Source organism: Panthera onca, chromosome B3 (assembly GCF_046562875.1).
Source record: "Panthera onca isolate mPanOnc1 chromosome B3, mPanOnc1 haplotype 2, whole genome shotgun sequence".
In the NCBI taxonomy this organism is placed as follows: domain Eukaryota; kingdom Metazoa; phylum Chordata; class Mammalia; order Carnivora; family Felidae; genus Panthera; species Panthera onca.
In genome coordinates this window covers 49,783,392-49,801,708 of record NC_138344.1, presented here as the reverse complement: position 1 = coordinate 49,801,708, position 18,317 = coordinate 49,783,392, and the positions used below count along the sequence as shown (strand labels likewise).

Here is an 18,317-nt window from a genome sequence, read left to right as displayed (position 1 = left end):
CACAGGTTCCTGAGTTTGAGCCATGTGTGGGACTCTGAGCTGATGGGGCAGAGCCTGCTTGGGATTCTCTCTCTCCCTCCCATGCCAGCCCTCTCTCTCTTCCTCTGTCTCCCCCCCCCCCCCGGCCCCCACTCCATCCCTCCCTCAAAATAAGTAAATAAACTTTAAAAGAAAAAAAGAAGCAATCCAGTTTCCTGGTTAAAACTCTACTCTCATAGCCATTTCCTTGGAGATGACAGGTATATGGGCAGGAAACTAACACCTATCTACCCAAGCGGTTTACCAAAGAGTTGGAAGCATGAAGAAACCCATGGAAGGGCTTCTCTCTCATTCCTTTTGCCCAAAAATCTTATCCAAATGAAATAAAAATGGTATTAGGTCAATAGCAAGAAAATACAATAAAAAATGTTCAGACTGAATGGTGCCTTGGGAGTGGGGCAGACAACCCACAAATATTTTCTTGGTTAAAGTTCGGTGAATTACAGTTTATTAGGCTATTTTTGTTTCAATGCCTATCAGTGTCTTTTTAACTTAAGTGCTAATTATCTTTCTGAATCACTGCCTTATGACCAGCTATAGCTTAATGGAACTCTCAGAAATTATGAGACTCAAGGATATTCTAATTTTCTAACTCCAAAAGAAGTTTGTAACAGTAGCCTATGTATCTGTGGGTGAGAGCTGTGAGCTTGTCTGTTGATGGAGACGGAAAAAAGATAAAGTCCAGAAGAATCACATTGGCTCTATAGAGGGGCAGCAGAAACTAACCAATGTTGAAACCACCTGAATTTGAGTCAAAATTGACATCAAGGATTGGTTTGATAAAATCAGTAGTCACATGCCAAGTGCAATTTTTTATTTCCATTCCAGTGTGTTTAATCATGGTAATATAAGCTAGAGCCACACAGTGTGCTGAGATATATAAATAATACTTCTTCCTAACAGTATCTTAGTCTAGAAAATGTTCTTGGACGATTACGGTACTAAATGACCAGTGTATAGTATGAGGGATATTATTTGGCCCTGGGCTGGCTTCCCGGAGTTGAAATTTGATATTGGGTCCTGTATTTTTTGGTGTCCATCTTAGGTCCTCCTATTTACTATAAGTCCTCCTTTAATTTGTTCTACCCCCAAAAGTTGGCTTTATCCTATCCCTTGTTTTCAATAGTAGATCTGCTTACATAATAATTATAGCTACTAAAGGCAAGAAACTAATTTCTAAAGCATCAAAGGAAGGTTGACTTAATTACAGAGAATATTCTCGATTGCCCTTTACATGAATTCCTATCAACTTGAGATAATACATCTGTTACAAGTCATTCTTTTTTGACAGTTTGTGAAAACTTAACAAAAAGATTACAAGTTTCTAAAGTGCTAATGAAACTTGTGTTGATCCTGAACTTTAATTACAAAAATATTCTGTCAATAGATCGATAGGTTTATAGTTACGTTTATTTATAGTATAGTTTTTCTTGTAATGGTTAACATTATTTTAAGAACTGAAACCAAATAAAAAGAATAGTTGACTTTTAACATTTGCATTGTAAAAACATCTTCAAATATGTTATCTTGATTTAATTATTTTTTATTTGACCCTAAATGTGCTCAGTAGCTTAACTTCAAGCTATAAATATTTGAAAACTTAAAGAATAATAAAAATAAAATGAGGAACATTGGATCTTGAACTCTGAATTTCTAATTGGCATCTAGGAAGAGAAGTCAGGCCTATCACCTCAGAGAAACATTGCAGTGCTTGGATAATTTATTTTCCCTATTTTTAATTCTCTAGTTTATAATTTAATTTTTAATTTTAACTATTCTGTAGTTATAAAAAATATATAAATACAGTCAAGTCACAGTACAACACTCACAAATTAATTTTTCTTACTATTTTTTTTATTTTTATGGGCCTATTTATTTACAAAGATAGTAAAAACTGAACTATATTTGAAGCAACATGTATATTCAACTAATGCATAACACAATCAATTTCTAAGTTATGAAGTTACCGTGTTCTGAAGGTTACTTTCTCATGCCTTGCATCCCATTGCTGTAACCAACAAAGGCTTTGCTATCTAGCTCTCATCTGTATGCATGCCATGCATTTCGATCAATTTTTTTCACACATATTTAGAATTTCCTAAATTTTGCACTTAATTTCAAAGATTAAAAAAAGGAAAGGAAAGAGGATATGTGTGTTGTATTGTTTGAAGTTTACCTTGTAATAAGCAAAATGCCTGTAAGAGAAACAAAAGTGTACTTTCTCACAACTCCAAAGTAATATCGTTTATGGTCTTTCTGCAGCTAGATCCTGAAGCTAGTGCTATTCTAAAAGAACTTCAAGTTAAACTCAATGGGGTTCTGGATGAGCTCAGCATCACTTATGGTGAAAGGTAAGTGGCTAAGTAGTTATTATCCAAATGTGTTGGGTTTCCGCTAATAGTAATCATGCTTTCAATGCTCTTTCTCTCCTCTGACTGGTTAAATTCATTTAACTTCAATAATCAAACCACGCACTATCTCCTCTCAACAACCTCACAATCTACCAGTGAGGTCTTGATACATGTTCGCTGGAACTTTGCATGATCCTTCAGTTGGGTAGTACTTTTAACACTGTACTCTAAATTCTGCTTTACTTGCCTATCTTCCGGACTTTACTAGTGTGCTTCTTAAGGTCAGAAACCGCATATCTCATTCCTACCTGAAGTTCTAGTGTGTCAAGCTTAGTAATTATTGAAAGAATGAAGGGAGGGAGAGACGCTTCACATACAAAAGAAGAGTGAGTTACATTCATGCCATTTATATTATTGTGACTGCACTTCCAAAGAACTGAATTCCAACCCCATAAGCTAATAAAGCCAGGGCTCTAGGTTTTAAGGTTTAGGAATCTTGATGTAATTACCCATAGGAGAGTACTGGCACATCTATATTTTTTCTATGTTTTTTAAAGTTTATTTATTTATTTTTGAGAGAGGTACAGCCCAAGTGGGGCAGGGGTAGAGAGCAAAGGAGACAGAAAATCCCAAGCAGGCTCCATGCTGTCAGCACAGAGCCCAACGTGGGGCTTAAACCCAAGAAATCACGAGATCACAGCCTGAGCCAAAACCAAGAGTCTGATGCTTAATGGACTGAGCCACCCAGTCGCCTCTATTTTTAAACAATAAATTTTCCTTCTCTATAGTGTGGCTCTAAAGAGAGAAAAATCCATCCTAGATAAACTTCATTTTGGCCCTACAGGAAAAATCCATTAGATCATCATCAAATGTTAAAATAGAAAAGCAAACACATCTTTAAAGAGGTTCATTAACTTCCTACAGATTTGCTTTAAAATTGTTTTAATGTTTATTCATTTTTTGAGAGAAAAAGAGATAGTGCATGAGTTGGGGAGGGGCAGGGACAGAGGGAGACACAGAATCCCAAGCAGGCTCCAGGCTCTGAGCTGTCAGCACAGAGCCTCATGAGGGGCTCAAACTCATGAACCCTGAGATCATGACCTGAACCAAAGTCAGTTGTTTAAGACTGAGCCACCCAGGCACCCCCCAGAATTTGCTTTAAATATTAGTTTGATAAATGTTCACTTACTGTATTCTGTTATCAGATGGCACTATCAAAATTACTCTAATGAAGGTTATCTATCTCTTTGAACCCCACTCATCAGTTATTATTGGGTTTTGGAAAGATATATGCTTAATAAATATTGATTAAATATGCTACTTTCAAATCAGAAAGACTAAAAAGAAAAAGACACTAAAATCATCATTTTTTCCCCCAAATATAGCAATGATGCAAAGTAAAGAAGAATCCCATATTGGCCTTCTCTTCATTTTTTAATTTTTTTTTAATGTTTGTTTATTTGTGAGGAAGAGAGAGAGAGAGACAGAACATAAGTGGGGAAGGGGCAGAGAGAGAGGGAGACACAGAATCTGAGGCAGGCTCCAGGCTCTGGGCTGTCAGCACAGAGCCTGATGCAGGGCATAAAACCACAAACTGTGAGATCATGACCTGAGCTGAAGTTGGATGCTTAACCCACTGAGCCACCAAGGTGCTCCGGCCTTCTCTTTATTATTCATGGTCTTTATGTAGCCCACCTTCACAGCTCAGGTGCTGAACAAGAGACAGCCTTGCTGTATTGAGTCCAAGGTGATTGCTCTGCCTTCTGTTTTGTGTTGTTAGCTGACCTGGATGATTGTGCTTACTTGACCTAGATATTCATAAGCAATTTGAAGATTCTGTGTGCCTGGAGTTGGAGATGCCGACATTGTCCCAGAGACGTTCGGGCTTACTGGCTCTGACTTGAGTGACACTTAGTTGATGGAGGCTTTTGGTCAGTCAATTTGGGCCTACCTCTCTTCAGTGCAGTTGTGAATTATTAATATGTGGTTAGCAAAAAAACTGTTGCATTAAGCTAGGAAGACAAAAATAGAGATTATTTAGCAAAGTCAGGGAAAACAAAGAGGTGTCTGGGATAGCAAGGGGTGTTCAGAACCTAATGGGAAATAAGATGACTAAACAGAATAGCAATTAGAATATAAATAGAAAACATATATTCAAATTACTTTCTGGAATATAGCCAAATCATCCTTATGAATAAATACTTTTTGTTTTGTTCTGTTTTGTTTCGTGGGAGGAATATTCAGTTTACAAAGGCTGAATTTATGATTTGAAAAAAATTGAGCTAACTTCAGTTATGAAATAAGGAGTGATGCTTGCTGTTAGAAGAGCACTGGAAGTATTTTGTTCATGTGAAGCCAGCTATTTTCACCTAGATATTGAAACTCCTGGTTACCCAGCACTATTTCTTCATTATTTTATTAAATATAGTAAAGAATTTAGTATTGTGTGCAACTATGGCTAAGATGATTGGAATAAACAACCCACATGCCATGCTTTTCTTATAAAAAGAATAGTTATTATATACCTGTTGGTATGAATTTATTTCCCACACAACCGATCAGATTATCACACCAGGTGGATGGGATGGCTATAATGATCAGCGTGACCACACTGTAAAGTCAAACTGGATCATTTTAGTCTGAATCAACCTTCTTTAGAGTCAAAATTAGCAGTCTAGAGCCTTAATATTAAGTGTATAATTAATTGCCCCAAATCTGTTCTGTCTGGTGTTTTTAAAACCCACAACTAGGGGCGCCGGGGTGGCTCAGTCGGTTAAGTGTCTGACTTCAGCTCAGGTCATGATCTCACATTCCATGAGTTCAAGCCCCGCATCGGGCTCTGTGCTGACAGCTCAGAGCCTGGAGCCCCCTTCAGATTCTGTGTCTCCCCCTCTCTCTGCCCTTCCCCTGCTCTGTCTCTCTCTGTCTCAAAAATAAAAATAAAAACATTAAAAAAATTAAAAAAAAATAAAACCCACAATCACATAATTTTTGTATATGGAGCTGGTAGGATGATTTCACAGTAAAGCCAGGGCAGAGCCAAACCACACATCTGAAGCCCAGGTTCCTGGGACTTTGACATGCTCACAGGAATCAATTCTTTTTATTTTGTCATGTTCTGTTTTGTTTGTTGGGAGGAAACTAAGTGATATAGTTTCAGTGATATCTTAAAGATGTTCTTACAGATGTTCTTACAGTTTTCAAAACTTGTGCCACTTAGGTTTCTGCTTATATTTTGGAGTTTGGCTTTGGGCTTACTACATTTCTTTTAATGATGCCTTTGGTACCAGTGGCTAGCTGGATTAAGAAAGGAATTCATGAACATTTCCTAGGAATTCTCCTGTTAGTATTTGACTTCACGGGTACTTATAAAATCTGTCATTATTAACTGGTACCACTTTTATTCAAGCTGATTGCTACAGACTTCTCCAACTAAAAAATTCACACAGAAAAAATATTTTAGGTGAACTTACCAAAAATTAATAGAGACAAAAAATTTTAGGTGAAATGCAGGTGTTGGTTTATCCTGGATTAATGTTAAGATAAAATGTCACTGTCTCTGATACACTGATAATCCTTCTTCCATATGCCTGATCTCACACACGGAGCTGGCTTCTGGTGGGAGTGTCTATTGTAGGAGAACTCATTTAAACATTTTTATAAATAACTATCATAACTTCTTCTGCTCAATCTATCCTCCACTCCAATACACTGATTTGAGAAACAGTGCAAAAGGAAGCAGCTATTTCAAGGGTGATTATTACTACAGTCAGCAGGATCACTGATGACCCAGTGGTAAATCAACTAATTCACATTTTCCAACATTATCTACCTTGCTTTTCTATTGTCCCAAATATTTGCCACTGTACCCTCACTAAATACACACACCACCACTATCACCACTTACTTTCTCACATTCTGCACCATGCCTAGCCCCACCTTCCTCCACAACAACTACCTAACAAAAGTCTAAAGGCAGGTCTGGCCAGGTAAAAGCCAAAATACACATATCTGGATTCTTCTGGACCTGAGTTTAATTCAGTGAGACATCCTCTTTTAGATAAATATGCAGGGAGCTAAGAAATGAGCTACATGCATAGGGGCAAGCTGAGGTTCAAGGATCCAGAAACCAAATACAGATACCAAGTCCAAAGAGGCAGGAATGGTATTGTCAACAGTAAAGCAAGTCCAGGAGAAGTCGGGAGCCAAAGATGGATGATGGTAAAAGTAGATTCAGGTCTTGACTCTATGCTCAAAATTACATAACAGTTTATTTATAAATCTGCTATAAAAAGTCCAGGAGGTGGGCACCTGGTTAGCTCTGTCCATTAAGTGGCTGACTCTTGATTTGGGCTTAGGTCATGATCTCACAATTTGCGAGATCGAGCCCTGTGTTGGGCTCTGTGCTGACAGAATGGAACCTGCTTGGTATTCTCTCTCTCCTCTCTCCCTGCCTCTCCTCCTGCCCACTGTCCCTCTCTCTCTCTCAAAATAAATAAACAAACATTTTTTAAAGGTCCAGGAGGAAGGAAAACATCCAAGTTGTGACAGCTTAAAATATATCAAAGATTTCCAATATTTGGTAGCAAAACCAAAAATTAGAAAAATAAAATATTGGATAACAGGCTAAGTAAAATATTTTCATGATGTAAATTCTAAAATAAATTCTCACATGTGCCACAAGAACAAGACATTCTGTGTTTTGTTCATCGATATATCTTCAGCACCTATGAACTGAGATTGGCACATAAGTATTTTAAAATATTGGTAGAATGCATGCAATGATAAATACTTATATTTTCTACTTAATGGTAGCATTATATGGTGAAAATTCCTAAACTTCTATATAAAATTTTAGAAATTAGTACATTTGGAAACGACTCAAATAATATGAACTCTATAACCTCTGTGTGTGGGGGAAGAAGAGGGAATGGACTGACTTGATTACAGTACTTTCTTTTTTTTTTTTTAGTGTTCATTTATTTTGAGAGAAAGAGAGTGTATAAGCTGGGGGAGGGGAGAGATAGAGGGAGAGAGATTCCCAGGTGGCGTCTACACTGTCAACATAGAGCCTGACATAGGGCTCGATCTCATGAATCATGAGATCATGACCTGAGCAGAAATCAAAAGTCAGATGCTCAATCGGGCCTGACCCACTCAGGCACCCCAACTGTGATACTTTTTTAAATAGACTTTTTCCTTCTAATCATCACCATTCTAGTGATGGGACCATTTTACAGGTTGTCATTTATCCCCATTCTCCTAAATTTTTTTTTCTTGCCTGCCTGTACATCTCTAATAATTACTTCTGTTGTTAGAAGTGTGAAAGTAGTAGACATTATAGAAGAATGATAGTAATGATGAGTCTCCATTATTTAAATGTCCTACTTTGTGCCAATTATTTCGGTAAAAGATAGAAAGAATGAAGAAATAATGCTAAAGATTACTTTTCACATACTTATTTAAATCCTTGGAGTGGTGAGGCATCTGGGTGGCTCAGTTGGTTAAGCATCTGACTTCAGCTCAGGTCAGAATCATGCAGTTTGTGGGTTTGAGCCCTGCATCAGGCTCTGTGCTGACAGGTCGAGGCTGGCACCTGCTTCGGATTCAGTCTGTGTCTCTCTCTCTCTCTCTCTCTCTCTCTCTGCCCCTCCCCTGTTTGCTCTATTTCTCAAAAATAAATAAACATTAACAAAAATTTTAAAAAGTCCTTGGAGTGGTGAGGTAATAGAAGTGGGTGGACGGAGAGCGTCCACTGATACATTCAGCCACTTGTTCTTGAGCAACTTCTTCGTGCAAAGTGTGACATCTGGTTCTGTGGTGTGGATAAGTAGCACCAAAAAAAAAAAAAAGTGCTTGCCTTCATAGAGCTTATATTCTAGTTGGGGCAACAGGCAATAAACAAATTAAAAGTATGCAATGTGTCAAATAATAACCATATATAGAGAATAATAAAGCAGTTAAGAAAAAAAAACTGTGAGGAAATGGAGAATGATAGAAATGTCATTTCAGATTGAGTGTTCAAGAAGAATTTTCAATGGACATGGCATCTGGTGTATGACTAAGAGTGAGGGACCAAAAGACCCATGAGAAATTTCATGGGAGAGGGAACATAACAGTGTCTATGAGATAAGAGTGTCCTCAGAGAATTCTAAGAACACTAAGAGTTAGGATACTTTATGATGACTTCCTGATGGATTGGATATTGGTATGAGAGAAACACATTGGACTTCTAAGTGGAAAGGTTTCATAGGCAGTTTAACAAAGTGGTCTGGAGCTCACATTAGAAGTCAGGTCTGCAGGGGTGCCTGGGTGTCTCAGTTGGTTAAGCCTCTGACTTCAGTTCGGGTCATGATCTTGTGGTTCATGAGTTCAAGCTCTGCATAGGGCTCTGTGCTGACAGCTCAGAGCCTGGAGCCTGCTTCGGATTCTGTGTCTCCCTCTCTCTCTGCCCCTCCCCAGCTCACACTCTGTCTCTATCTCTCAAAAATAAACATTAAAAAAAATTTAAAAAGAGGAAGTCAGGTCTGCAGATGTGTATTTGGGAATCACCAGTACATTGACATTGTGAAAGCCATGGAACTAGATACAATTGCCAAAAACAGCTATATTTGACAAAGAAATGGAGTGGTCCAATGATCAAACCTAATGACAATGTAGGGTTGCCAGATAAAATATAGGATATGCACAATTAAATTTGAATTTTAGGTAAAGAATGGATATATTTAGTATACATATGCTTGAAATATTGCATGGGGTGTACTTATACTAAAAAATGTTCACTATCTGAAATTCAAATTACCTGGGTATCCTGTTTTTTTTTTTTCAAGTTTCTTTATCATTTATTATTTTTGACAGAGAGAGAGACAGCAAGCAGGGAAGGGGCAGAGAGAGAGGGAGACACAGAATTGGAAGCAGGCTCCAGGCTCTAAGGTCTCAGCACAGAGCCTGACCTGGAGCTCGAACTCAAAGAGGGAGAGATCATGATCTGAGCTGTAGTCGACTGAGCCACCTGGTTGCCACATATCCTGTCTTTTTATTTGCTAAGTCTGGTAACCAATGCTACTCCGATGCTTAGAGGTCAGGTAACTGAGAACAGAGCATAGCCAATGAGATTAGAGGAAAGCCAAGAGGGTGTAGAGTCCCAAATGCCTAGTGAAGAAGGTGAATCCCATGCCGAGAGTCTTTCAAAAACATTTTTCCAATGCTCAGAGGAATGCTCAGCTATTTCTGTGAGAGATGGGGCCAAATAAACCCCCACTCAAATTAATTCAACCTGAAGAGCATTACTTTTTATCTGCTTCTATGGGTCCCAAGTAAGCTTTGATTGCAACAAAATTTTTTGCAGCTGAACAAGAAGTTTGAAGACTGATGAGCATGGGAATTCACACCACTTGAAACAGATCAAACTCCTTGGAGTTGAATTAAACAGACAAAGACAAAGGAATCATAAATGCTTGTTTTTATTTCGGAATTTATATTCCTTATTTTTAGTTTCCAGCTTATCATTGAAGACTGTATAAAACAGATGAGTTTTGAACTAAACCAAATGAGAACAAATGGAAATACTGCATCTAATAAGAACAGTGCAGCAATGGATGCAGAGATTGTGTTAAGACCCCTCATGGACTTCTTGGACAAAACGTAAGTTTCCTACCTAGTTTTCTCTTTAACCACTGCCCTAAATTTGACTGATACAGTTTTTAAGAGAAAAAAATTGTTTTCCTCTACATAAGATAGTTTTAAAAAGTCTTCTGGAGAAATACGCTAATTCATCAAAAAGGAAAAGACTTTTAGTTCATTACTAGATACGAAAAAAGCAGGCATGACTTTGTGCAGGAAAGGAAATAAATAATGATAACTAAGGAATTTGCTGTTCTGAGGGGAGAAAACATTAGGATTTGATGCTTCTCAGATAAGATACTGTTTTGCATCCTCTTGGACATCAAAAAAGACTGGATTAAGTCCAGAATGTCTGATTTCATGTCAGAAAACTGAAGAAGAGAATAGCACAAGTATGAGCAGAATTATTTCAATTCAGTGGCAAGTAGACTGCCTGACTCAACCTTCAGTAATTTATTGAGCACCTATCTGTATCAAACTTTTTATTTTAGGCACTAGATAGTGACAAAAAAGAGAGTCAAAGTCCATGACTCCATGGAGATTATGGCCTAGTAGTAGTGCGAGTGGGTGGAAATGGAGGCCTTTGTGACCAACTAAGACTGTGTTCTTAACCAAAAAGGCTTGATTTTTTTTTAATGCTTCTGCTCAGTTCCTACTCTTAGAAGTTCTAATTTCATAAGTTTGGAGTAGGGTCAAGGCATCTATATTTTAAAATAAGTCCACAATGGGTCACCATTGATCTAAAGCAACCAGAGACATGATTTCTTAAATAGTGGAACTTAGCACCAAACTGAAGGTAGAAAAGTAAAAAATAATTTTGAATGCCTACGAAGGGAACAGTGTTATACCTGGTGGTTTCATATGTTACCTCATTTAATATTGTTGCAGCAAATCAATTGATACCAAAGGGACCAAGATAAGTAAGGACATAATAGCTTTCTTTAAAGGATAACAAAGAAAGAATTAGTAAAGAGGACCTCTTCTATATATTTATGACATATTTTATTCATTTTTCAAAATATTTATTTATTTTTGGAGAGAGAGAACATGAGAGAGCACAAGTGGGGAAAGGGAAGAGAGAGAGAGAGAGAGAGAGAGAGAGAGAGAGAGAGAGAGAATCCTAAGCAGTCTCCATACCATCAGTGCAGAGCCTAAAGCAGGACTCAATCTCATGAGCCATGAGATTATGACGTGAGTGGAAATCAAGATTCGGAAGCTTAACCGACTGAGCCACCTAGGTGCTCCTTTGACGTAAATTTTAATTCCATTTCCCTTTGTTTATAGCTTACTGCATAACCAAGACTAATGTTCATTATCACTTTAATTTCAATTTTGGTAGACAAATTGTCTTTTCTGTTTGTATGAGGAAATATCTAGGATCTAACTTAGCAAGAGGGAGGTGGGCATGTAGGTGTAGAAGAAAGGGAGAAAAATCATCTTCATTTCTTTAGTTTCTTAATGTAGACTTTTACCATTTAATTTCCTGTATAACCCCTTGACATTTTTATCTTATTAGATGGCTCTTTCTATGAACAATACAGAATCATATCACATAAACACACTACCATTTGGTTGTGAATGTGATGGTGAATGGAAAGCAGGACAAAGCAATCCTCTTCAAACTCCTATGGAATGCCTTATGGTTTTAGACTTCCAGCCAGTCATTTGTCCAAATGTTGTGGAACATAGAGAAAGTTCTAAGTTATCCTAATCCTTTTAACTACTAGTTGAGCGACATTGAATCCATTTCACCATCTGTAAAATGAGGCCAAAACATAAAGTCAGTGGACCCTCCTTTTCAGTATATTTAGATTATTTTACTGTCTTAATTTTATTAGAATTATACAACATTATATAATATATATATATATATATATATATATATATATATATATTTCTAATTCTTAGTAGAAAGGGACAGTATATAAAGATACAAAAAAAATCTGTGAGCTTTAAAAATTTGTAAAAGATTTAAAATTTTTGGAAAGAGATATGAGGCATGAAGAGAGTTGCACAAATTCTCGAGGCTAATAAAAATGTGTAACCATAAAGCCATTTGTTAGGAGAGATTTTTAAAAGTCAGGTATTCTGTTCTTAGGGAGCCAACAGGTTAGGAAAAATACAAAAATAAACACAATAAGGTATAAGTTAATAATTCCTTGTTCAAACTGTCATTAGAAATTCCATTTGCGTTAGATCTTTCTAGGTGGGTAGGACTTAGAGGTATGGAAATGAGGGATAGGAATTCTGGAGGAGGGAGAACAGCTGGATACTGTCTTCATGAAAATCTGATCAAGTGTATGACAGCAAATCTCTCCTGCCAGCTGGAATACATGGTATTTGAAAATTGTTTGGTTAATTGGTCTGTGGTTAACCAATTTAGATAGCTCAGTTTCCAAAATATATGTTTTTTAGTTTGCATTATAGAGTGGGTTAACTCTAAATTAAGGAAGCAGTTGCTAGATCTCCTGTTTGTTCATTTAAAATGAACAATGGAGTGCTTAAAGTCTTTAAGGTAGCTTTGAGAAAAATCCCCTTAGAAATCGTGTTATATTATAAATGTATAGGCTGTCTTTGTGTAGCCTCTTTAAATAAAACATGTCTGTATGTTTAATTTTCTTCACCAAGACCTCACCACTCTATAAAATGAACTGTAAACTCTATTTCCAGATGGCAGAAATCCCATGCAGAGCTACAAACATGTCAAGGGTTTTATACCTATTCATTCATTTCCAGTCTGAACAGAATTAGTTGGCATGCCAAGTGTATGAGCTGACCATAAAGACAAGGTCAAAGCTTAAACCCAGACCTTTTGAAAATGGAAATTACACATCTACTACAAAAATGGCAGATTGGTTTTGTCTCAAATTACCCTAGGATTATCTCCGAGGTTAGGTACTTTGGTTCTGCTGTGACACATCTGCTGGTTTCTACCCTATGTCTATATCATGAATGCTACTCTCCAACAGTGGTTTCCAAATAGTGGGGCTACAGATTCCATAACTATGCACAGGGGTCCCAACACCCACCCCCACCATCTAAAGGAGGTTATTTTCATATGTTTTCCTGTTTTAGGTATCTGCATACAGTAGAGTTCGGAGAAATAATTCTACATAAATAGATATTTTGGAAATCTTTCCCTTAGCCTCTCATATGTCACCTGCATTTAGATATTAATTATATATATTTAAAATAGTCAACTCTATCTCAGAACCAGAATTGAAATTATAATTTCTGAGTCTAAAAGCATACAGAGAACTTAGGAGCACTGTAGGGAGTTGATGAAGCTATCCTGAAATACATGACCCACCTCTAGCCCTCTGTGAAACAGGTGTAATGAACTCTTATTAAAGTAGCCTTACAGAGTTGAGTGTCCTATTGCAGCACATTCAGTAAATATCGATACAGCACTGTGAATTGACAGAATGTTGGGCCTTCATATGGTAGCGTGTTTGTCCAGGGCATCATAGCACATTGGATAACACTGGATTTAGAGGACTTTTCAGCCCTCACTTAATAGCTTCACTTCCTTGAACAAGTTCCCTAACTTCTCTGAAACTGATGTTTGTTTGTTTTTTTAAGTTTCATTTATTTATTTTGAGAGAGAGAGTGTGTGTGCATGCACAAATGGGGGAGGGGCAGAGACAAAGAATCCTAAACAGGCTCAACACTGTCAGTGCAGAGCCCAACCCAAGGCTCAATCTCATGAACCACGAGATCATGACCTGAGTCGAAACCTAGAGTCAGACTCTTAACCAACTAGCCACCCAGGAACCCCTCTGAACCTGTTTTTGATTTATAAAGTGAATGTAGTAATAAACAAAAAGCATTTGCAGAAGAGTTTTCTAAATTTAGGTGTTACATAAATACCGGATGATGTTATCATCATTCTCACCATGAGAAGAATTTATAAGAAATATAAATATAAACCTATTCACATTGGTAAATTTGGCATCTTAAAAAGCTGATCTTAGAAAAACAGAACAGATTGGTAACTGCCAGAAGCTGGGGGATTGGGAGAGTGGGTAAAGTGGTCAAAAGGTACAAACTTCCAGTTATAGGATAAGTAAGTCCTAGGGATTAACGTATAGCATTGTAACTATAGTTAACAATATTTCACTGCATATTTAAAAATTACTGAGGGTAGAGTAGATCTTAAAAGAATTTTTAACTGCCTGAGGCAATGGATGTTAACTTATTATGGTAATCATTTCGTAATATATATGCATATCACATCATTATGTTATACACTTGAAACTTACACAATGTGATATGTTAATTGTATCTCAATAAAACTGAAAACTTTTGACTCTTGAGTAAAATTATATGCATCTTTGTTGTTATGTTGGAGCAGTTACAGATAGTGATAAAAATGTGTTTCTTTAATGTTTTGCCTGCATCATGAACATGGGGTATGTAGTAAATATGAATTAAGAATGTGGGTAAAAATCATCTACTTTGGGAGCCTTGATGTCAATATAGGAAACAATTTAAGGGAAGTGATATGCTCAGTATATTTTCTACCAGTAGTGAATCATCTAATATGTAATATGCTGAAATGTATTTTTTTTCAGTAAACAAAATTTAGCATTAAGGCCTATTTATATATTTAAATCTCAGTATTGAAAAATGTGAATTTCTGATCAATAAAAAAGTTGATACCTTGATATGAGGCTTATAAGTGACTGTGTTTTATTTCAGATTAAGTCTCTCAGCAAAAATCTGTGAGAAAACCGTCCTAAAGCGAGTTTTAAAAGAGTTATGGAAGCTAGTTCTTAACAAAATAGAAAAACAAATTGTCCTCCCTCCTCTGACAGATCAAACAGTAAGTATTTAAAACCAAAATTTGAGTATACTTTTTTTTTAATTTTTGAGATATAGTTGACATACAATGTTAAATTAACTTTAGGGGTGCAACAGTGATTTGACAGTTATGTACTTTATTTAATACCACCATAAATGTAGTCACCATCTGCTACTGTACAAGGTTATTAAAATAATATTGGTTATATTCCCTCTGCTGTACTTCTCATTTCCATGATTTATTTCATTAGTGGACTTTGTACCTCTTAATCCCCTTCATCTTTGTTGCGCATTCTCCCATACACCTCTCCTCTGGCAAACACTACTTTGTTCTCTGTATTTATGAGTCTATTTCTGTGCTTTGATTTGTTTATTTGATTTGTTTTTTAGATTCCACATATAAGTGAAGTCATATGGTATTTGTCTTTCTCTTTCTGACTTATTTCACTCGGCATAATACCCACAAGTTCCATCCATGTTGTCATGAATGGCAAGATCTCATTTTTTTTTAATGGTTGAGTAATATTCAATTATGTGTGTGTACATATGTATGTCTACATGTATACACATATGTACATACATACATTAATTCATGGTGCAGACCAAAAACCAAAGAAACACATTTTCATACACACACACACACACACACACACACACGCCTTCTTTTTCCATTCATTAGTTGATAGACCCTTGGGCTGCTTCCTTACCTTAGCTATTATAAATAATGCTGTAATAAATAAAGAAGTGCATAAATCCCTTTGAATTCGTACTTTCATTTTCCTTGGATAAATACTCAGGAGTAAAATTACTGAATCATATAGTTTATCTGTTTTTAATTTTTTGAGGAACTTCCATACTTTTTTCCACAGTGGTTCCACCAATTTACATTGCCACCAAGGAAAATGAAGTGCATGAGGGTTCCCTTTTCTCCACATCCTCACCAACACTTGTTATATCTTGTCTTTTTGATTCTAGCCAGTGTGACTAGTGTGAGGTGATATTTCATTATGGTTTAATTTGAATTTCCCTGATGATTAGTGATGTTGAGCATCTTTTCATGTGTCTGTTGGCCATCTATATGTCTTCTTTCAAAAAAGGTATATTCATGTCCTCTGACCATTTTTTAATTAGATTATGTGGGGGTTTTTCTGTTTTTGTTTGGAGTTTTTTGGTGTTGAGGTGTGGAAGTTCTTGATATGTTTTAGATATTAACCCCTTATCAGATATATCATTTGCAAATAGCTTCTCCCATTCAGTAGGTTGCCTTTGCATTTTGTTGATTACATTGCTGTGCAAAAGCTTTTTAATATACTATAGTCCCAGTAGTTTGCTTTTGTTTTATTTCTCTTGCCTGAAGAGACAGATCCATAAATATGTTTCTAAGGACAATTCCCAAGAGATTACTGCCTATGTTTTCTTTCAGGAATATTATGGATTTAGGTCTCACATTTATGTCTTTAATCCATTTTGAGTTTATTTTTGTGTGTGCTGTTAAGAAAGTGGTCACGTTTCATTCTTTTGCATGTAGCTGTCCAATTTTCCCACTACCTTTTGTTAAAGACACTGTCTTTTCCCCATTTTACATAATTGACTCTTTGTTGTAGATTAATTAACCACATAAGCATGGGTTTATTTCTGGGATCTCTATTCTGTTCTTTTGATCTATATGTCTATTTTAATGCCAATATAATCCTGTTTTGATTACTATGGCTTTGTAGTTTCTTAAAATCTGGGACTGTGATACTTCAAACTTTGTTCTTTCTCAAGATTGCTTTGGCCTTTCCAGTCTTCCATATAAATTTCAGGATTATCTGTTCTATTTCTGTGAAAACGCTATTATTATTTTGACAGGGATTGCATTGAATCTATAGATTTCCTTGGGTAGTATGGACATTCTATCTTCAAATCCTTGAGCGTGTTGTATTTTTTCATTTGTTTGTGTCATCTTCAGAATAGAAGTCTTTCACCTCTTTGGTTAAATTTATTCCTAAGTATTCTATTCCTTTGGTACAATTTTAAATTGAATTGTTTTCTTAATTTCTCTTTTTGGTACTTCATTATTAGCATATAGAAATGCAAAATATTTCTGTATGTTGATTTCATATCCTGTAACTTTACTGAATTCACTTATCAGTTCTCATTTTTTTGGTGATGTCCTTAGGCTTTACTATATATAGTATCATGTCATTTGCAAAGAGTGACAGTTTTATGTCTTCCTCAGCAATTTGGATGTCTTTTCTTTCTTTTTCTTGTCTCATTATGAAGCCAGGTCTTCCTGGCTTCCTGTGCTGAATAAAATTGAGAGTAGACATTTTTTTTCTTGTTCCTAATCTGAGAGGAAAAGCTTTTATTTTCTTCCCCATTGAGGATGATGTTAGCTATGGGCTTTTACATGTACAGCCTTTATTATATTTTCTCAGATGCATTTTCTACGTCTATTTAGATGATCAAATGAGCTGAGCTGAAATCAAGAGTCAGATGCTTAACTGACTGAGGCACCCAGGCCCCCCTAGTTGAGGGTGTTTATATGCATATTCACCAGGGATGTTAGCCTGTAGTTCCTTTTTGTAGTGCCTTTATCTGGTTTTGGAATCAGTGTAATGCTGGCCTCATAGAATGAATTTGGAATTTTTATTTAGTCTTATTTTTTGGAGTACTTTGAGAAGAATAGGTATTAACTCTTCTTTAAATGTCTGTTGAATTCATCTGTGAAGACATCTGGTCCTGGAGTTTTGCTTGATGTGAGTTTCTTTATTACCACTTCAATTTCATTACTAGTACATACCTGTTCAATTTTTCTATTTCTTCCTGATTCAATTTTGGAAGATTGGATGTGTCTAGGGATTTATCCGTTTCTAGTTTTTCTCAGTATTCTTATAATCCTTCGTATTTCTGTAGTGTCTGTTATTTCCCCATCTTCATTTCTGATTTTGAGTACGTTCTTTTTTTTTTCTTTTTGAATCTGGCTAAAGGTTTACCAATTTTGTGGGACATCTGGGTGGTTCAGTTGGTTGAGTGTCTAACTTCAGCTGTGGTCATGATCTCGTGGTTTGTGAGTTTGAGCCCCACGTTGGGCTCTGTGCTGACATGTCAGAGCCAGAAGCCTGCTTTTTGTGTCTCCCCTCTCTGCCCCTCCCCCACTTGTACCTCTCTCTCTCTCTCTCTCTCTCTCTCTCTCTCTCTCTCTCTCTCTCTCTCTCTCTCTCTCTCTCTCTCTCTTTCTCTCTTTCTCTCTCTTTCTCTCTCAAAAATAAACAAACATTTTAAAATATTGAAGGCTTATCAATTTTGTTTATCTTTTAAGGAAATAGCTTTTGGTTTGGGTGGCTATTTGTTAGTCTCTATTTCTTTTATTTCTATTCTGATACTTATTTCAATCCTACTGTGGGCTTTGTTCTTTTTCTAGTTTATTCAGGTGTGATGTTCGATCATTTATTTGACATTATCCTTGCTTCTTGCTGTAGGTTTGTATTGCTATAAATTTAGAGCTGCTTTTGTTGA

The 18,317-nt window shown here is 36.4% G+C and overlaps 1 protein-coding gene across 3 annotated transcripts in view; it reads left to right on the top strand.

Annotated features, from left to right (window-relative positions):
* Positions 1 to 18,317, top strand: part of UNC13C (unc-13 homolog C) — a 612,857-nt gene that overhangs the window by 506,743 nt on the left and 87,797 nt on the right. For all 3 annotated transcript variants that reach the window (XM_060618476.3, XM_060618475.3, XM_060618477.3), the window contains 3 exons: positions 2,302 to 2,390; positions 9,885 to 10,034; positions 14,715 to 14,838. In XM_060618476.3, coding sequence (XP_060474459.1) covers positions 2,302 to 2,390; positions 9,885 to 10,034; positions 14,715 to 14,838 — 363 coding nt within the window. The remainder of the gene's footprint in view (positions 1 to 2,301; positions 2,391 to 9,884; positions 10,035 to 14,714; positions 14,839 to 18,317) is intronic.